This window comes from Arvicanthis niloticus, chromosome 29, assembly GCF_011762505.2.
Source record: "Arvicanthis niloticus isolate mArvNil1 chromosome 29, mArvNil1.pat.X, whole genome shotgun sequence".
Lineage (NCBI taxonomy): Eukaryota > Metazoa > Chordata > Mammalia > Rodentia > Muridae > Arvicanthis > Arvicanthis niloticus.
The window spans coordinates 14680548-14702330 of NC_133437.1; the positions used below are offsets into that span (position 1 = coordinate 14680548).

The following is a 21783-nucleotide window of genomic DNA, read 5'->3' on the forward strand; positions in this document are numbered from 1 at the left end:
AGGAGCCTATCACGGAGTCTGAATTGCGCGGCATGGGCGGAGGCGCCGCGATAGGCCCAACCGGACCGCTGGAGCGAGCGGGAAGCGCAGCGGGCGTGCATCCTCTTCCGCCCCGGCCCGGAAGGGTGATGTGGCTGGACCAGCACCGGCCTCACTATGGTAAGGACCTGGGCTACCTGGCCGCGGTTGAGCTTCTCGGAGGGGCGGCGGCTCGCGCGGGGCCGTCGGGGATGGTGCGGACGCTGTGGGGCGTGGGAGCCCCGGCACTAGCGTGATTCTCCCGGGGCCCGAGGGTGCACAGGCCGGGAGTCATGCGGCCCCGGATGCTCATCCTGGAGCATCAGGCCAACAGTCCTAGGAAGAGCCCGGGGGGTCGGCAAAGAGGCCGACTTGCTGCGTTGTTTAATGGAATTGCGGTGGCATTCCAGTAAGCCGATTGCGATCGGTTACAAATATCTGGACGGATATCCACTTTGAAACGCTGGAGTCTCAGTTTCCCCCTTTTATGTGTTCACCTGCGTCTTTCGTTAGTAATTAATGGATTGCGGGTTTTCTTAACACTAGCTCCCACTCCTTCCGTTTTACCTGTTGAATCAATGGCGAAATAGGGCCCCTCCCTCTTCGTTCTTTCAATTCTAATGATGCTTCTTTGCAAACGAATGTTTTTAATGGTTTGAGTTCCCTACAAAGGTGGATCTGTCTTGTAGAAGCTTAATGTGCTTCTTCATAATAATGCCAGGCCTGGGCCTTGCTCGAAGACCACCACCCTCATTGGGAGTTCCTGTGTGTGTGTTGTGGAATGTTTAATAGTTTGGACCTCAGAAAACCTTGCACTGTAAATGACAAATAGCAACAACAAAGGTCAGGACAAGGAACGTAAAGGCCCTGTGGCCAGGGCATAGATAAAGTAGACATTAGTAATTGATCTTTAAAACTTTATGAATGCATCTTATCAGTGTTATGGTAAATTCCAGACCTCCCTGCACTACCACATAGGTGAGTTTAAAAGCCATACTTCTAGAGAAAGCATGTTTGTGTTAACATCTCAAAAGCAGCCAGGACTCCCCTATCCCCACTAGACCGCATATTCTACAGTGAGGAGATACTGAATGAGTTCCCAGAAGTTGCTTGAGTATCTCCTATAGTACACAGCCTTGGTCAAAAGCTCAAGTAGTCCCTCCTGCTTTCTTAGCAATGACTTACATGTAGGCATTTATATTTAAGCATAACGTGGAGTTTCCTTGCTACAGAAGATTAGCGCCTTGTAAAGGAGGTAGCATTTATTGGTTTATGTTTGTTCTCTGGGTAAGGATTTTGTTGTCTTTTGAGGCCTTTTTTTCTCCCTACTGCACAGTAATATATACTTGGTCAAAAGGATGTTATTAATAAGCTGTCACTAAACTTGAAAAATTGCTTTGCTCTTAGAATAAGTCAAAGGTACATTTTTCATCCTCTCCTACCTAAGTAAAATCAAGATAACTTAAGATGAACAATATTGTAACTTTTTCCAAAAGTAGCAAGCTTTTGTTTATTAGTACTTGATATGTACAAGTTCTGTTTTAAGGATGCAGTTTCTAAGTGTTGTCTAAACTCCTGAGTTCTGAGATATTTGCAGAATATCTCAGAAAAAAAGGAAGTGAGAAGTAGGGAGCCTGAGTTGCCTGGGATCACAATCCTAGTAAGTAAAGCCAGGCCTCAGATTTATCTACTGCTTCTCGATGGAACGGGAACAAACAGTGGCTGGTGTGTTCAATGCTGGTGTGCAGTTTTCTGCTCCAGATTTTTTAATCTGTTTTGTTGAATATGTGGCTGTGTAACTAGACGTGGAGAGTTGGATGAATTACATGTATTCTTGTATTTGTATTGTAGAATGACTTTGGAAAGATGTGTAAGATATTAAATCTATATATGTTTTACTTTTTTTAAGTGTTGTCAGAAAAAAAAATGCAATGTTTTGTTAGAGATGCTACAAGCCATGAGTTATACTTGTAAAATATTAAGTGTATTGCCCAAAATAATACTGGTTTGAAATGACATAGAAGGTAAGGATTAAATTTAGTGGCTCCATTTTTCATATTCTGGTCCTTTCACTTGGTCAAAGGTGCCATTAATCACACAAGATATGCAAGAAAGGTTTGTAAGAGAAAAGTTAAAATGACAATTTTTTTTACCATAATTCTTGTTGTATTAGCAATAAAAGTGATAGTAGAAAAGCAAATGTCTTTAGTATTATAAAAATGAATATGACCTTATGAAAGTGGTCCATGAACTTCACTCTGAAAGCCATTGTATAAGGTTAATAGGAATGTAACATAGATCCAGTGATCTCTCAGAGTGCTTAACAGCAAATAAATACTTTGAGTTCCTGGAGATGGTAGTTTCTTTATAGTTTAAGTCTAAATTTGGGGATTGTTCTTTAAAGAATTGAATGATTCTAGTGAGCAACCAGGTATTACATGTCTGGTACCCAGTATTAGCTTTTCTGTTTTACCAGACAACCTATATTTTATTTTATTTTTTTTTCTTGATTGCAAAGTACATTTTTTCATGTAGGATGTGCTTTCTTCCCTTCAGAATATCTTTCTAATCATTTTATTGAGGTATATGAAGAATTCATTTTTTAAAAAACTACTAATCAAGTATTGCTTCCACCTTTGGACTAGATAGCTACTGGCACTGCAAGAGATTTGTGAACTCTGAAAAACTTCTTATGAAGCTATAGCTTGACTCATAACCAAAGTTCTGAAGTGGAAAGTAAGTAGATAAGGTCTTTATACACTTGTGAAACAGGACCAGTTAGATCAGATGCAACTGACAAGAAATGTTCATTTATTCAACGATAAATTTATGTGTTAAGTAATCCAGATGTGTAATAGATTCTGATCCTGAAAGACAGGTTATGTGTTCAATCAGTTTTGGTTACTTGTATATGTAGCCTGTATTTGTATTTGCAGGCTAATATTTATCACTATTTCTGTGGTTCTTGCTTTTAAAAGATAATAGTACATATAAACTTCTATCTAATGAAATCTAGTTGGAAAATGCTAACCTGACTTAGGTTTGTAAATCAGAATGTTGACCCATTTTTCAAGTATGCTGTAAATTTTACCATAAATGTGAGCAATAAACATTTGAAGCCCCAAGACAATGTTGTTCACAAAGAACCTCTCACTTAACGAGCAAGGTAAACATTTTGTGTTGCTGGTACTAAAAATGAATCTTCATGGAGCCAAAATGAGCCTATACTAATGAAAATATTGTAAGTTAAGACAACATCCTTTCTGTTGATTAAGTCTTGTCAGTAACCCCATTGCAGGTGAAAAGTGCCTATGGTGGGGTTTGTTTTATTTTGTTTTGTTTTCTTTTTAACTTTTTTTTTTTTTTTTACTTTTGTACTTGTTTATTGTTTGGACCCAGCCCCCAATGTTTAGGAGTGATTTTTGAAGATTTTATTTAAAAGTTCTGCTAACAAATGTCCAGGGTGCTTTTATTTATAATTCTTGAACAATCTTCCATATTCAAACTTGAAGGATATAACTTTAGCAGTCAAAAATAACCCTAGAGATAAGAATGCCTGTGGGCTTCTTTTATTATTTTACTACTTAATAGAACATGACTTCGGAAAGATTGCTGGGCACCTTCTCATCTGGCTCCACTAACTCCACGCTAGCATAGCTGTTCAAGCTCCTGGAATTTCTGGTTAGTTATGAAGGTCTGGGGAGTTATGGTTGGTGATAAGAGGGCAGTGGAGAGAAATAAGTGAAGAGCTTAAGAGAAAATTAACTTGGGAGCCACTGACACAGTGTTTTAAAAGAAAGAGCACAATTCTGAGCCATCTAAAGTCAAGGCAGGGCTTCTGTGTCCCACAAGCCTAAGGGTTACTTTTAGTTGTACTTGATATGGTGTTCCAGTGCATGCCACAGGCAGCCCTGATTCAAAGGAATGCCGTTTAATACTTCTTTATGAAAAGGAAACATTTATAGATGTGGTAGAGAGACTGCACCCCATAAAAATCAATACATGCGCTCATACACAAAAACATGAATATATTTCTAATTGTATGTGACAAGAGAGAGACATTATATCTAAATTTTCATTTGAAAGATTATTCTGGGAGGAGAGAGGGCAGTATGATCACAAAAACATTTAACAGATAGGAAGAGTAGGGTCAGAGCCACAAAAATAGTGACTTACATGTCAAAAATGTCAGAGTGGTATACAGCACTTTAGAAATACAAGGTAGTAATAAATTCGTATTGGTGTACACCCCCAAATTTGTAGCAGTTTTAGCAAAATAGAAGCCAAATATTTCATTGGGAACCTAAGTTTTATATTAATCTTCCACAACTCAGATATCTAAGAGATGTGAGCTGGCTACAGTTTGACAAGAACGTTTAGAAAATACAAATTTGATCAACCGTTCTAGAATGCAGATGAGCAGAATTTAATCACAATGTGATTATAAGTTGCTCTGACCCAACGTTTGTGCACCTGCAGCAGTGCAGGAACAGCTTCATGTAGCCATTGCACATCACTTAGAAGAGCGAAGCTTGGAGACAGTGCACCTGGAGAGAGGGTTACCAAAGTAATTCTTTTTTACGGATAAGAAAGTCTAAATCAACAAATGTGGCACTGCCCTAAATTAATAAAAGAATGAAGATATTCTATGGGAAATGTTGGCTTTATGTTCTTTATGTCAGCATCCTATTAAAAACAAAGTCTGTATATATAATACATGTTTATGTGTGGGAAAGGAGCCAGAGTCTCTTTATGTGTAAAAATAACAATGATCGTCTTCTAGTTACCCTAAAGCAGTGGTTCTCAACCTGTGTGTCACCACCTCTTTGGGGTCACATGTCAGATATCCTGCATATTAGATATTTACCTGTCAGTTCATAGCACTAGCAAAATCACAGTTATGAAGTAGCAATGTAAACAGTTTTATGATTGGTGGGTCCCCACAACATGAGGAACGGTTTTACAAGGTCACCGCCTTAGGAAGGCTGAGTACCATTGCTCTAGGAATGAAAAGAGCTCAGAACCTGGTGAAGGGTTTCGTAGTTGTCTTTGATATCTATAACTATCCAAATTACATATATTACCATGGATTTCAAAAAGTTAGTAATTAGCACACAAGAGCATATACACCTGTAGTCCCTCAAATTAGCATGTCTTACAATTACTATTTAAATTGTAAAGTAGTTGAGTATCTGGAGTTTTCATTTAGCAAGTTTACCTACCCAGCTAGCTATACAGCCTCTGGAAAATGTGTATATTGTGTACCTTAGAATGAGTGAGAACAACACAGCCTGTTCAGAGGGTGAACCTCTTCCTAAAAGATTGGAGTTCCAGTAGTGATGGATGGATACTGGTTAAAAATTAAAATTACCTTTAGCCTTCATAGCCTAGCCCTTTCATATAATAATATGGATATTTTTGCCCTTTTGCCTATTTTTCCAAAATGTCTTTGACAAGTAAATATAAATTTATAACAGGTTGTAAACTTCTCTTGGGTAATTAACAAAATAATGAGTGTTATAATCTACATTGTTTTCTCTCAGTGATGCCTATTAATAATAAATTTTGCATCTTTCTGTTTTGTTATCATGCTTTCTTTGTTTAGCTTCCATTCTTCCCCTATAAACATTTTCATATGGAAAGTCACTTTTTTTTTTTTTTAACAAAATAGTATTTCTGTTTCTCTTAACTCAGTAAACTAGTTTGTCCCAGTAGACAGCTATGCTAAGCATCAAAAGGAATGTATTAGTTAACAGGCTGATGTCTATAACTTAGAAAAAAATCTTGAACAGAGTCTAAGTAGGTCTGACTTTACCATTTAATGTTATTTGTTTAAATTATAGAGTTCTTAGACCGCATAACAAAGTTGTATATGTCAGATATTTTATGCATGTAAACAGCTTTCATTTGTAAATGATTGTACACACACGTATGTATGTATGTGTGTATATATGTATAACACATACACACATCCACTTAATATTAGTAATGGTGGTGAGTATTGTATTATCTTTCATTATGAAAAAAAACCCAGAAAACTAAAGAGGGCAAGTGAGCCCTTTGGATCCTCAGCATTTTATGAGCAACTCTACTTTCCCCTACACACAAAATGAGAAACCAACTAGGGTGTTTTGCCAGTAAGCGTGTTTTTAAACGCATTCAGAAAAGAAAAGGAAAAAATCCATGATAAAAATTCTTAATTTATTTATCTCATTGGGAGAATTGTAAACCTATATTGCAAAACTAACCATTTTACCACTAGAATACTTTGCTTAGTATAAGTGTTCTTCCTAAAATTTTCTTAAAAATCCCTGCTGCCACCATTTTGTGTTTTCAAGAGTCTTCTGTATTCTTGGCCCTTCCAAATGAAGTCATTTGTGGATTGACTGTGTATTTGCTTTCTTATTAAAGCTTTTCCTTTTGAAAACCTGTCTTGGTCCGCAAGCTTCCAAACCATCTCTTGCAGGTGCTAAAATATATTACTGTTTAATTTTGAAAGTATACATCTTTTTCTAACTGGAAGATAATTGCTGTGTGTGTCATCTGTAACATACAGATGATAATAACTATGTTAAATATGCAGATAATGTTGTGAAAGAATACTAGGTGAATGTTAGTAACTGTTGTTAATTTATAAACTCCCAGTAAAAGGAAGATTCATACAATCTAAGTTTTTAAATCCTTAGGGTCTTAACTTCATTCTCCAAAATACACCTGAAATATACTTATTTTTGTTTGTCTAGGAGGAAATACAAACAATATATTCATGTACATGTTCAAAATGCCATTGTGGTATTGTTTTCTACTTAGTATTCATCAGTTTTCACCTGCCTTCACAGATGCAAACTAGCCGGGCCAGGTGGGTGGTGGTGCACGCCTTTAATCCCAGCACTTGGGAGGCAGAGGCAGGCAGATTTCTGAGTTTGGGGCCAGCCTGGTCTACAGAGTGAGTTCCAGGACAGCCAGGGCTACACAGAGAAACCCTGTCTCGAAAAACCAAAAAAACACAGATGCAAACTATTCCCAAGCTAACTAAAAGCCAATCCATATTGAATATCACCTTTGCTGTGTTAGTGGGAAAATTCTTTGCATAGGAAAACAAGTATTAAAATGTCAGCTATAAGATGTTTTGGATCATTTGATTCAACAAAAGAAACACCAGATGAACAAAAACATTAAAAGTGTCCTGGCTCACACCTTTAATCTCAAAACTTGGGAGACAGAGGCAGACAGATCTCTGTGAGTTCACTGCTAGCCTGGTCTACACTGAATTCCAGGACAATCAGGGTACAACAAATGAAACCTTTCTCAAAAAACAAAGTTTTCGTTCATCTTTTTCAGACCATAAATTCACTAATGAACATCCACAGTCATTCCTGTTCTCCTACTTCTGCATCAGTCTTTAGAGCTAAACCTGTGCCAGCTTTGACATCTTGTTTCCCTGGCACTTACTATAATTTGTATATAAACATTTTTGTTGCCAATCTTATTAATAACTGGGGCTGGGAAATGGCTCCTAGATTGCTTACTAAGCAAGTATGAGAACCTGAATTCAATCCCCTGTACCTATGTTTTAAAAGTGGACCTTTAATCCCACAGCTGGGAAGACAGTCAGAGGAGACTCAGAAACTTGATGTCCACCCAGTTCAGCTTAATCAGCAAAGCCCAATTTTCATGAGGAATCCTACCTTGAAAACTTCAACCTCTGCCCTCCACATACACATGCAAGTACAAATACTTAAACATGCACACACACATACATACACAAATAACTATTACTAAGTAATGGGCAATCCTTAATTTTTTTGATAATGTTTTATTTATAAAAAGAATTAGTAAGAACTTTTATCAATCTCCTAATTCTACAAAGTCGTCTTCTGTGTGTATTAAGGTGATTGTTTTAGATGTTGTTGCTGTCTTCTTTAAGATTTTTCCTTTGATCCTAATGTTTTAAGCTAAGAAATCTGAAGGTTTTGTTCTAGTTCCTATCGTAATATTCTCTTTTCTGTTTTGTGTTTCATTTGATTAGTGTGACTGAAGGGGTGTGAGAGAGAGAGAGTGTGTGTGTGTGTGTGTGTGTGTGTGTGTGTGTGTGTGTGTGTTTGTGTTTGTGTGTGTGTTGATGTGCACTCCCTGTACATTTCTTAATTCTCTTGTAATTTATAATCATTTATCACTAGCTTCTGATGTTTTCAAGTAAGCCTCATTTACAAGTAGCAGTTTTATCTTTGAAAAATAATTACAACAGATTCCTCCAGGTTTTTGGGAAGTGCCTCTTAATGAACTAAGTAGACATGCCTTTGACTGCTGAATGGAACTGATGTATTTTACGCATCTGATTTTATGAAGAGTTTTTATGATATACCATGATATTCCTGCAACTTCTTAAAAGTGTTTTTAGTGACTCATCTCTTTGGATTGGTACTGTGCTTCAGACATGTGGCCAGATGTTAAAAACGGTATAATAGTGTATTGTTCACACTTATGGAGTGACTTTTATAATGAAAGTGTCTCTTGCTATGGGAGGCATAGAGAAGAACTTCCTAGGAAAAAGTTTGGGTGTGCACCTACAATCCCAGCCCTTGGTAGGCAAATGCAGAAGGGTCTCTAGTTCAGGAGTAGCCTAGCCTAGAAAAGTGTATGAAATACAGAGGGAGGACAGGTGAATTCCAGGAGACTTCTCACAAAGCTGAGCTGAGAGTCTACAGAGAGGGCTCAGCAGTTGAGAGCACTTGTTGCTCTTGAAGAGGATCTGAATATTAAAGAATGAGCCAAACTTCGGCTTATTTAGATTGAAAGCATATGATTTCCTGTTTGCATACCTAAATATATAATTCTTAGGATTCCTATTTTAACTTTTAGAATGGAAGGAACTATTACATAACAAATAACAGTGAAAAGAAAGGCAAGTGCTTTTCTTTCACCAATGTCTAATAATCTTACTAGTTGTAATCTTATTAGGGCTTGGAACATGATCTCATAATTTTAAACATGCTTATCTCAGGCAAAATTTGCTTGAAAGAAACTTTAGTCAGTATTTAATCTTTCTCCTTGGCTCTACCCAGGTCTGTAAATACCAAATGAAGACTAAAAGGCCAGTGATTGCATTAGGGTCATAGAGCCAGCCACTGTTGGTGTGTGGAGACTACATTTTCTTGTCTAGGACTCTGCCTACCTTGAACATTCTGAGCTAATTGTATACTGAGTCCACGTTGCTTGGGTGTTTTGAATTCGTGACATTTAAGTTCATGAATTTACATTTTCTACTGTATCTCTAGTATTCTCTGCCCTAAAAAAATGGAAGGAAAGACTTGATGATAGTAGTGTATTGCATGTTGTGCAACATCCTGTTTGCCTGTAATGCAGAATTGTCTAACAGGTTTTGCATAGGAAGTTTCTTTTGTGATATTAATTTGTTTTTATTTTTGTTTTTTTTTTTCTCTTTATAGTCTGCCATTTTCAATTTTCAGAGTCTGTTGACTGTAATCTTGCTGCTTATATGTACGTGTGCTTATATCCGATCCCTGGCACCCAGCATCCTGGACAGAAATAAAACTGGGTATGTTACAAATGATAATCAGTGAAGACAGTTCTCATCAACATCAAATGTAAATTACTATGAAAGTCATTAGGCAGTTTAATTCTATTTATAACAGTTTTCAGTAACTTCTTACCTTTTCTTCATGTTTTAAAGCACCAAAATATTTGCAGTATCTTACTAAGTTACTGAATAAATCTCAAGAGTGATTTGGTGTGACCTAAAATTTCACCCACTGAATAAAAGCAGAGGACGGATTTATCGGACTGCTGGTAAAACATTAAATTGTTATAGCAATCTATTGTTATAGCAATGCCCTGTTAACCTTGGAGAAAGTTTTCCCCATTTTTACCCTCTTCTCTGAGCTATTATACATGATTTTTTGCATTTTATTCTAATTGATGCCTAATGTGGAATTATAATATATGTAAGGCCTGATAAATAAGAGTTCATCATTGAACAATAATCACTATTAAAATTATAATTGAGTATTTTTACTTTTCCAGTACTGTCATGAAATTATTCCTTCAAAGGGAAGCGGCATGTGGACATGTCTGCTCCTCTTTGCTTGGGGAGTGGAATGTATCCATAACATGCTACAGTGATGAAGGAGCTCTCAGGGCTGCCAACCTTACAGCAGAGGTTGAGTAGTAGTATAGTGCGCCGACATTCAAGGTCCCCGAAAGACTTTCGAACATAGTCATCTGGGTGATTGGAAACAATTCTATTTCATTATAGATAAGAATATATATACTGCTTCTCTTTAACAGTAATTACTAGATTCTTTTCCTTTAAATGTTTTCTCTGAGACTTATAAATTTGTAATTATATATACCAGGTTAGATGGAGACCCCTGGGATATCTGGAGTGATACTTTTTTGATGACTTTCTTTTTTAAATGTAACTTCATTTTCTGATGATTGAAATGATCTGGAACACGGCAGTACTGGAAAATTGCTTCTCACATTTTTCCTAGTTTCCTAGTGCCAACAGCACTGTCAGCATATGCATATACATTCAAGCCATAGAAATTAGGCACCGAAATGTAGTAGGTTTTGGCAACTAACAATGTTTCTTTTTTTTAAAAAAAATTACTCAACCAGAGTACCTTTAAATCATTAGTGTTTATTGTGACCCTTAGGTACCCAGACACAAACACACATGACTTACCTAGATAACCACAGTTATCGATTCTTGGGTGAAGAATAAATGAATAAATGAATTCTGAGTAATATTGTCATTTGTTCCGTTAGTCCTAACATTACTAAGCATAGCACATGTTGCTGCTTTAAATACTATCTAATCATTCCTTTATTCCTGATTGAATCCTCTGAGCCATCTATGCTCATCTGTTACTAAAGAGATAAAGCATCTCCTCCCAGTCACACAATAAGTAGGACTGAGGTAGAGCGCTTTGGCCTTGTTAGTAACTTAGGTTATTTTCAGAACTCGGGTTATTTGCCTGTTCTCTTTCTCTTCACACATAATGACTCATTAATTATATGTTTCTTTAGAGGAAAAAGTATTAAAAATATTCCTGAAATTTAAGTTCTGTGATTTTATTGAGCCAATCCTAATATAAAGAATATATAAAGTTGATTTTTCTTAACTAGTACTCTCATAAATATAGTTATAAAAATATATAAACATAGTTACAGATAAATATGTAACTGTAATATATGCATGTATTTAATTCATAATTTTTTATTCATGGAATTAAAAAGAGCATCTTCATTTTAATTACCATTCCTGGAATATGTGTTTTAGTTGTCACATTTAATAAGTTCTTACACTTGGTTTCACCTAAACTGCTACTTTTCATTATATTAACAATGTAGCTGCTCATTTATGTATCTTTCCTCATTGACTAGCACAAATAAGAACTGCCCCTAGAATATACAATAGAGATAATGAGCACAGAGCTATATTCTGCAAAATATAAATCTAGTATGTTATAAAAACTCATCAAAAAAACTATCTTCATTTATCATTTTCTCAAATTAATACTCCAGTTGACATGTAGTATTTCTGCCTTTGAAAGTGTTAAAGAACTTGAAGTTAAATGAATTAATTGACTGACTCTTTATATAAATTTTAGCTACTCTCACATTAATATACCCTAATTTTGACCTATGATACACATATATTCCACTTAACAGTTGCTTCTGTTTAGTGATGGTTCATAGTGTATCCTGTTCTGTTGTCATAAATAAGTGGTGCTCGATGTCAGACACATTTCAGATGTGGAACAAAGATCACAGCTTAAAATCTAGTGTACAGAATGACTATTCTCTGTGACATTAACAGAAATAATTGACTTTCTCAATATCCAGTAATCGTTTTTGCTCTTTTTTTATACTTCGCAGACTATTGGGAATATTTTGGAAGTGTGCTCGTATTGGTAAGTATCTAACCACCATCTATGTCTTCAACTATAAATTATTGGCCACTTCATTTATATTATACTTATGACAATCATATGGCTATTTCCAAGTGTACGATTCTCAATTCTGTATACTTTTGAAAGAGTTTACTGGATTCTGATTGTTTTTCTTTCTGCTACTTAAAACTAGACGTAACTGGAGACTACAATATTTTATTAACAGGAAGATGGAAAACATAGAGGAAACCCTACTAAAATTGGGCATCGGATCCCATGTGTTTCTGGGCTTACAGCAAATTCACACAGGATCTGTAGTATGTGTCTATGCCATGCTCTTCCAGATCATGTGTGCTATTCTGTTAATTTATACATCGAGATTTTGAAACATTGATGCATTTTTTTTTTATTTTTATTTTGCTTAAGAGTGAAGGTGCACAACCCACAATTTATGTGTGAAATTCAGAGTACAACTTGTAATGGTTACTTTTCTCCTTATAACACATGGTTCCTGAAGAAGTTTGCACAGAGTTTGTCTGACACTCAGTTATGAATAATGTCTGCAAAACTTAAAATAACAGAAGAAATCTTGAAAAGGAACCAAGAAGAGAAACAGATAGATTACCACCATCAGTGCTTAATGCTCATAGCATTTAGTGTAAACCAAACTGCCTAGAAGGCAGGTCACCCTGAAAAAGAAAATGTATCTAATCAAGAGTATTGCCAAGAACATGGTGGCTAAGAACCTGAGTACACTGCAGAGAGAGATGGCAGAGAAAAGTTTCATCTCTGCCATGGAAAGCCGCTAACTCCTAAAAAAACACTGAGGTGGTTTTGGTTCATTTTTTTTGTAGGAAGTAGACATGTGAACAGTTCTATGTATTAGCCAACCCAAGTGCCCTTTGTTTGTGATTATGACCTCAAATGTGGTCTTTTTTTCTAACTATAAAAGTCTTTTCTTTTTGTGTTTATATCCCTCCTCGAGTGTTCCTCCTTACAAGTATCTGAAAGCATTTGTTCTATTTTAACAAGATGATTTGGAAACATTGGTGCTGATGCACTATGGTTTTTTCAGGCACCTGTTCCTTTCTACTCTTGATACACACAAAGAAAAGCTTTTTTTTTTTTTTTTTTTTTTTTTTCAGGAAGAGTAGCTGTGATTTTAATGGGACAGAGCTAGTCAAATCATCTTATTATAAATCAAATGACAGCAACTGTTTCACATTCACTTGCTTCACTTGCACAAACTCCGACCAGACAAGAAATAACATTCTTACTCAAGTTCAACTAAAGACTTTTAGCTTTACCACATGGCAATCTCTTTTAAGAAAATGAAAAACATGAAAATGAACCCCATCTGTAAATTATAGCATTCTAAGTCATAAGATGAGGAAGTTCCTTCCTCAAGAATTAATACTGAGCAGATGGGAAACTCAGTAGAAGGATAATTGCTCCCTTTGGGTGTTTACTGTGACGATGCTAAGAAGTGAGCATACCAGCCCTGAAAAGAGTAACAGGCTTTTATAACATCTACATAAAGTCTATGGATCGGTGAGGTGTTTCGTGAGACTTTAGCCCTAATAAATTACCATCATGAACCAGTGTGTTCTGTTTTATATTGATTTTTTTTTCATTTGAACTGATGTTACTCTAAAACCTTTTCATTGTAGATCATTTTCATTTAATAGAAGGCAGTCTATTAAATGTCTATTAAGGTGGGAGGAGGGCAAAGGTAAATAAAAATAAAACTTTTCAGAATACCAAATCTGCATTTTTTTTATTTTGTTTTCTTTTCGTATGGTTTAACTTAGAATTTTTGTTGGATTTGGTTTGGTTTAGTTTGTTTTGGTTTAGATTTGAGGACAGGGTCTCAATATTGTGGACACATTGATTAGGTGATTTTTCTGGAGGATGGGATTATAAGTAATGATTACATGCCTGGCTAAATGTCTGCTTCTTCAATATATGTGATATTTCGATATATGTGATTTTTGGCTTCTGACAGACACAAATACATAAATATGGTAATATATCAATGTCGGCTCAGTGGAGAAGCTCTTAACATAAAATGAGTTTGAGAATTGTAGTTAATGAGGGAAGTCGAGGTTGACGTTTCTAGGTTGACAAGCCAGGAAAGTGAACATCTAAGGTGAAATAAGGAACTTGGTTATAGGGAAATGGAATTTAGACAGCACTGCAGTGAGGCTAAGTCAGAGCCATCTCTTGTAGGCTTGCACAGGACTCAGATGTTCCACAGCTGTTTCTAACTCCTTCTTTCTTATGCCTGGTACCCTGGAATCAGTACAGCTTACAGTTACTAAAGAAAAATTTCCCTTACAGGATCTGTGTACTGGCAGGATATTTTCACAAGCTGACATCAGATCTGGATTAGGGAAAGGAAAGCTTCCAAATACAGCCATTCTTAAACTAGTGTGGAATTGACTCATTATAGAAGCTTTGAATTTAATTTCTACTTTTAACTTTTTAATTTATTGAAATACTGATATTTTAGAAACTGAGAATGGGGATAACACTCACAATATTTCAGACTTCAGAGAACTTCTAAATTTTTTAAGGATGCTCAACCAATGATATCTAGACTGATACTCCAAAATCTCTCAAATGGAGGTACTTCTCATCGCAAACATTACGGATAGGAATGTTTGACTCTAAAAGACTCTATACCATATCTATTTCAAAAGTAGTTGTTGGGGGGAGAAGAGAAAGGGGAGCTAATGCCTGTTTCAGTGGGTGATATTGGCTCTGTTGGTTGTCCAGCTTGTTTTCACATACGAGTGCTCTCAAAACTCTACAAGTGTCATGAACTCTACCACAATGTAAAGAAGATAGTACCGAATGCTGTGCACTAGATTCCTGTGTATAGGTAGAAATTCCCTTTATCTCAGGAAGAAAACGAGCCTTTGGCTCTGAGTTGCTGGAGAGTATGCCCATGGCTCCAAGGCCACAACACTGGTGCTTTCAAGTGTACGTCTCATAAGAACTTGGAAGCAGCAGCTAGCCATGTCCAACCAGCCCTTTTACATTGAGATATGCCATTGACATCTACATAGTTCACACTTGCAAACTACATAGTAGAGTTAGAATAATAATATTTCATGTGCCAGCAAATGGTTCAGCAGGGAAAGGCACTAACTAGCCTGATAACCTGAGTTCAGTAGCCAAAATTCATAAGAAGTCAGAAGGAAAGCCCTTCTGACTTCATACGGGTACAGCACATGATAAGAATGGGTTTGGGTTTGTTTCAGATCCCTTAAGTTTCTTGCCTTGTGTTGGGCTGCAGTTTTAAGGAACCTTGATTTTTGTTGTCTCTGGGTCCTTGTTTTCCCTCTCTTACAGTAGTAACCTTATCATATGCATATTAGTCATCCATTCAACCAAGAGGAATGTCTTCTTTTCTTCAACAGGTGAACGCAAGAGTCCTTACGTCGCCATATGCTGTATAGTGATGGCCTTCAGCATCCTCTTCATACAGTAGCTTTGGAAACTACCAGCATGTGATTGCCATCAGACTGTGTTAAACAAGGACTTGCCTCCAGAACATAATGGGAAGAATGGTTAAGCCATTTTTCTCTGAACATGGAATGAGATAAATTTCAAGATGCTGTTCTCTATTTTTATGCTATTGGACCAATGAGCTGTATGAATAATTAAGATGTAACAGTTTAATACACAGGAATGTGATTGTAGCCATCAACCTCGGTTCTCTCACTTCAGTATTACACTCTGCAAATATCATTCTGTTCTGTCAGGACTGCTTTTTCTAAGGTTCTCAAGGAACGAAGTAGAAACCCAGTGGCAAATTTCACAGGCTCCTTTGATTAAGGCTTCAAAATAATGTCTTCACAGAATGAGACCTTCTAGCGACTGGCCTATTTTTATTGAGAAAAAAAAAAAAAAAAACGTTCTATTTTTGTTGATGTTACTGTTCTTATGGATTGCATTCATATTTAAACCCTTTTGATTGCTAACCAGAGTACCTCTATTCTTGGCAAATTCTGTAGTTTATTACAGGTGTTTAAAATATTTTAAACAAAACTCTGTATTTCTTTAATTAGCATAAGAGTTGGGCTTCTAGTCACAAAACTATAGCTGCCATCTTGTGACGGAAGAGTATCTTAGAATGAAAAGCAGCAAGTAGAATGATGAGCGAGCGAGTAAGCGTCATGCCTTTTTTGTTTTCTGTAGTGTTGTCTTCCAAATAGAACATCCATTGTAGTTACCCAAATGTGTAATTTGTGGTATTTGTAATGCAGCACTTTAATCTAGTTTATGTTCTGTCAGCTTGAACTGGAATCTCTTTTTTAACTTTGTAGGTGATAAACATATATCTGCTTTTGGGTACTATGCTCCAAGTATATTTCAGCTTTGACACAGAATGTGGATAGACTTGAATGAAGCACACATGTCAAAGGTTACTTACTAGTTTGTGTCAAACATTTCTTCAGGTTCAGCTGAAAATTAGTTACTATTTCAAAGCAAAGAGGAATTAAACCCTAGCTGAAAACACTTCTATACATAGCATTTATTAATTAATTACTTGGTTTGACTGCTCTTTTAAAACTTAAAAAGAAAAAAAGAACTTAGAAGTGAAGTTTCTGTCAAAACAAAGCATTAAACTTGAAGCCTCATTTTAAAGCTGTATATCACTGTGTAGCCCAAATAGCCACCAGAACTAGCTAGACCACCAGCTTTGAAATAGTGTTCTAAGCTATATGGATTACAGTCTAACATCTAGGAAACATACTTGGTGGTTTTTAGGGGTTGCTTGTTTTCAAAAAGATCTTTGGAATGTCTATAGCTGGTTAGAACTGACCTATTTTACTTTGAATGGGAAATCAGGTTATAATTATTCTAATTTGAACTTCACCTTGGGCTTTGTATTAGTTCAAGGATTTTCACTCTGTCCCAAAAGTAGGACTCCCTTGTCAGCATATTTGTGCACAGTAAGTAGTCACCATTCAGAGTTTGATTTCTGTGTGGCCATCTGTTCATCAACTGAATTTTTCATAAATTTCTCAACTTTTTTCTGAAGTTAACACACATCTCATATAAAAATGGAGAGAATAAAGAATCTAATCTAATATGTTCTCTTTAGTTTTACATTTTAGACAATATAGGTGGAAATCAGAGGAAGACATAGATAGCTTGAAACATCCATGGTTACATAAAACTTTTGGAGCGGTCCGGACAGGTATTTCTAGCCCCTACCATCCTGATATTTTAAATTACAGGCTCTTTGGGGGTATAGGAAAGCTACAAAGATAAAGAATCTTATAAAAGAAAGGCAATTGGCATTTTTGGTGTGCAAACAGTGACTCGTGTTTTCTAAGCCACAGGGTCCTGTGTGTCATGTGAAGCCCATAGAATATTTAGCTCTCTTTAACAGTGGAGTGTGGAGGAGCAGTAAAGGACTCCAGGCAGCTGGCATCTGTACAGACTGTAAAGACACAGCGTAGGGGATGAGGAGCACTAAGACCCAGGTCTGGCAATGTCCAGATGTTCTCCCTAGCTACCTTGTTGGCTCTAGAATCTTGAATCTATGTCCCCAGATTTGTTTTAAGTTGATGTTTGGTTCCTGATTAGCTTCATCTGTGTCATTGACAGTGTAGGGAGACACATATTTCTTCCAGGTAGTCTTGTAAGATGATCACAAGGCCACATGTCAAATTGGTCTTAATAGTTTTAAAAAGTTAAAATTCCAATCCTGTGTCTTGCTGATACCTTTTCTACCTTTGCTGGAAACTACTATTGATGTTTCAGTTCAAGGTGTTTCCTGCTGAAGTTAATAAGAATATTTATAAATTCATAATAAATTTGTTCATCTTCTTAATAAAATTAGTCTTGTACCATAGAGTGACACAGATTTCCATAAATTAACTTTTCCAAATTTACAAAATCAGACAAATCTTTGCCTCCATTTGTGAAAAATATTTAACACTTGTAAATAATATTTTTTTCAGGAAACATTTGCACAATTTGTATGGCATGTGACCATTGAAAATAGATGAGTAGTTTCTCTGTATTCATGATGTGCATGAAAGATGAAATTAATGTCTATGAAGTGTAATGTGCTAACACTTGCAATTGAGATAATCCCAGATTTCTTTAAAAAAAAAAAAAATTGAAGAGTGATGATTAGTTGTGGGTAGAATTTCTCAGACAGAGATCATGGATTAAACTTAACTTGACAGTGTATTTTTAAAAACACAGTTCTATGTCCCTTAGTTTGTTGTGGCACTGGTGAAGTATGACATGGCCATAAAGGTGGACAGATCTTATATCCTGGAAAGTCTTGTATTTTACCTACCTCAGAATTGAAGTTAAGATTTTCCCTTCCTGCCTCACAAATCCTTCAGGAGGATACTAAAATCTCCCTTGGTTTATGAGCGAGCAAAGTTGACAAAGGAATACACTAGTAGATTCTCCTGAGACTTTTGTAAACATTGTAGAGGCAACTGGCCAGTCAAGGCTGTGCTTTCAGAAACTTGTAAAATCCCATATTCCAGCTGCTAAAAGCAGCCCCAGCTGTTAAAACAAACACCCATCCCCAAAAGTGCACTGTTTACATTTCCTGGACATACAGAAAATATTTCTACTTATCAAGAACTTAGGCTCCACAAAATCCTTTGAGAAGTTACTTCATCCTTGCCGTCTGAAAACTTGAATGGAAAGTTCTTAGGAGCTGCTCTTTCTTTGGTATCATTTAGTAACAATAAATGTTCTGAAAATGGTGCTAACAGTCACCCTTGTTACAGGGAGTCATGACTAACTTCTGAGAAATAACTTCGTATCATTTCCACTTTGCCCTAAACTAGTTCCTAAATAATCTGAAAGGCCGTCTCAGTACCTTTTGAAGAAAGAACTATATAATTGATGTTTAAAAGAATAGGTAATCATCCTAGTCTCTGGTTAGTGCATATGTCTGCTATGTAATAAAAAAAGAAAAAATAAACTGTCAAAAGGCTTCTAGTTTCGTCATATCACATTGAAAGAGAACAGTACATAGAGCTTAGAGGGTGACCATTATGATTAGCTTATCCCCATTCATGTGTGACTTGACAAGATAAATTTTGAGGTGATACTTTTATTGTTTGGTATTTTAGGACTACCCACTCAGTCTCATTGCTGCTTCCTTACAAACCCTAGATTTCTAAAGTAATGGCTTCTGTGTTACTGTCACCATGATACCAGACAGGATCGAAGAGGTGGGGTTTGTGGGGTATTGTTTTCCCTCTAGGCATATTGGAGTTTCCCTAAAAAATGTTTGGCGGGGACTCAAAGTCTATATAATAGACCAGGGAGCTGAGAAGGAGCCAGAAGCTACAGAATAGGCCGAACTCTTAACTTTGAAAGGCCCTCCCCTAGAGACCTAGTTCTGAGCAGGCCCCACCTCCAAAATTTCTACATCCCCAGCAGTAGAAAATAAGTATCCCAAAAGCCAAAATAATGAGTTGGCTGGTCTGCTTTGGACTGATCTTGAATTGCCACAGAGGTAGTTGAATCCCGGTTCTCCATTTAAATAGCAGTTATTGATCACTAAGAATTTCAAATTTAATCTCATCTGAGGCCTGTAGATACCAATTCCTATCTTTAAAAAAATCCTAGAAATACAACTCATCTAATTAACACTATTTTAAAAAACAATTATTATAGAGGATTATTTGGTTTTTTTGCTTTAGGAAGCATGCTCTTTTTACTATAGTCTTCCCAAGTTGAAATCTACATTTGCAAACCTTTTTACACTTAAGTTTGTAAAAAGTTGTTTGACCTAAGCAGTGAGTAGCATAATTTTGGCTGCAACTGGACTTTAAACACAGAATATAAGGTGAGTAAGATAGCAATATTGGGGTCACTTGGTATGTTGTGTACCTTCCTTACTATGCTGTAATGACTTCCAGTTGACTTAAAAATGATTACTGTATTTCTCTCAAAAGATCTCAAAATGGCATTGGGATAGATCATTAAGCTTAACATATGCAGGAAAGGAAATCAGTTCAGAGGGTGTATGTACATGGCTTACCAAAATGATATTGGGAGTAACGATAAGGAAAAAGTAAAGATGTATCAGAAGATAGAGTGAGGTATTTTCACATATCACATACCATGGGGTATAAGAACGCTCAAGGGCAGGGTAATAGCCAGATACTACTGTTACATTTTTATTTGACAAGGAAAGTGGCCTGAAGCAAATGTGTAGAGTTTGAGCATTTATTGCTAAGTGCTCAAACCTGGACTTTGTCAGTCTCTTCCAACATACTAAACTACTCACCATAGGCTGAATACTGTGAAAGTGGTGTGCAGAGATTAAACTGTTTAGAAGAAATAAATGTTTAAGGCATAAAAGGGTTGGAGAAGGCTGGCACCATAGCAAGATTTCTGTGTACTATCCAAATGTTGAAACCGAAAGATTGTTGAAATGGAAAGATTGGAAGTTGGAAATTCTAAAGTTAAAGAAATACTGAGAATTCATCAGTTAGCACTCTGAAAGGATACTTTGAAAGCATAGTTTTCCTTATGATTACTTGATAGAAATCTTGTTTATTCATTTTTAACTAAATGTTAACAAGTAAAGCCTATATTATACCTTCAAAGATATATAACGATAACCTGTAAAGCAAGTTGTTAAGTTTACAATATGAAACTAAAGTTGCACATCACAGAATAGTAAAGCTAGGGTAGGTTTTATGAATACTTGGATTTATGAGGAAACATCCAGATCTTTTAGTGGGCCGTTGTTTGTTCTTGCCTTCTCATAAATCAACACGCAAAGTCTGGTCATGGTTCTAAACAAATGTGGAATTCTTTTCAGTATTTCAGTCACAACTTATCTTTTCAGAAATCCACTTTAAAGTTTCAGCAGGTAACAGAAAAAAACACGACAACGCTGCAATGAACCTTCAGTCCCTAAGGGGTTACTATAACCTGTCACACAGACCACATATAACAGTAGTGTTCAGGATAATACTCAGGACCTTCGAAGAAAGAAAATTGACACCTCATTAACAATGCAGGAGCTAGGGTCCTCTATATTTCCTATTCCATTCATAGGTGAACTGCATTTGATAACTTGCATATGACAGATATGCCAGGCACTACTAAGGTCAAAATAGTCGATGTAGAATAAAAGAAATACTTCTTAAGGAACCTAGGTTTTAATTGAGACCAAGACCAGGAGGGTGAGGAGACAAAACGTATGCACAACCCCTAATGAAGACCAAAGAGAACCTGAAAGCATTTACATGGGGTATTCATAGAAGTCTAGTTGAAGAATTTGATGGATAGGAAAGATTATAAGCAAAGAAATGGTATATTCAAAAGACCCTAAGAATTGAGGTAACAGAGAAATAGAAAGCTAGTAAAGAGAACTAAACATGAGTTATGCAAAGAATGGTGTAAATTGGGAGATTTAAAAAAGAATCATAGGGCTTTGAGCCATAGAAAAGGCTGGCTCGGTCATGCAAAAGATTTAATTGTAGGGATTTGTGTGGTACAACCACTGTCTAATGTTGGAGCTATAAATACTTAAGGATGGACTGAAACCAGGTTTTGTTCTTATTCTGGACTTCATACCACAGATGTTCTTAGGAAAGAAGCCAGCACACTCTATATTAGGGTTGACCCGATCTGGCCCAAAGCTAAAAGGACCAAAGGGAAGATAGAGTTATTGCAGGCTCAAGTGTTTCCTTGTGCCAGTTACAGTAACTGCAGATCTCTGGTATTGTGTATGAACTGCTTCATCTTGCTGAATACATTTCACACTCTTCTGTGGTCCATACTAGCCTGAGCTTTAGAAAGAAGGCAATTGTAGAAGCATACTGCTTAGTCA

At 36.3% G+C, this 21783-nt stretch overlaps 1 protein-coding gene and 1 non-coding gene across 2 annotated transcripts; both read left to right on the forward strand.

The window, feature by feature from the left end:
- Positions 1-8: 8 nt before the first annotated feature.
- On the forward strand, positions 9-18922 carry Tmem167a (transmembrane protein 167A). The gene is made up of 4 exons (XM_076927119.1): positions 9-159; positions 9468-9577; positions 11923-11957; positions 15362-18922. The coding sequence occupies exons 1-4, from the start codon at positions 157-159 to the stop codon at positions 15430-15432; spliced, it is 219 nt and encodes a 72-aa protein (XP_076783234.1). The 5' UTR covers positions 9-156; the 3' UTR covers positions 15433-18922.
- On the forward strand, positions 10095-10228 carry LOC143440527 (small nucleolar RNA U109). The gene has a single exon (XR_013108175.1). It is a non-coding gene; the product is annotated as a small nucleolar RNA U109 (small nucleolar RNA).
- Positions 18923-21783: the final 2861 nt, after the last annotated feature.

Coding starts and splice junctions, on each gene's coding strand:
- Tmem167a (XM_076927119.1), top strand. Junction 9,578..11,922: donor CTGGACAGAAATAAAACTGG/GTATGTTACAAA, acceptor TATACTTCGCAG/ACTATTGGGAATATTTTGGA. Junction 11,958..15,361: donor TTGGAAGTGTGCTCGTATTG/GTAAGTATCTAA, acceptor TTTCTTCAACAG/GTGAACGCAAGAGTCCTTAC.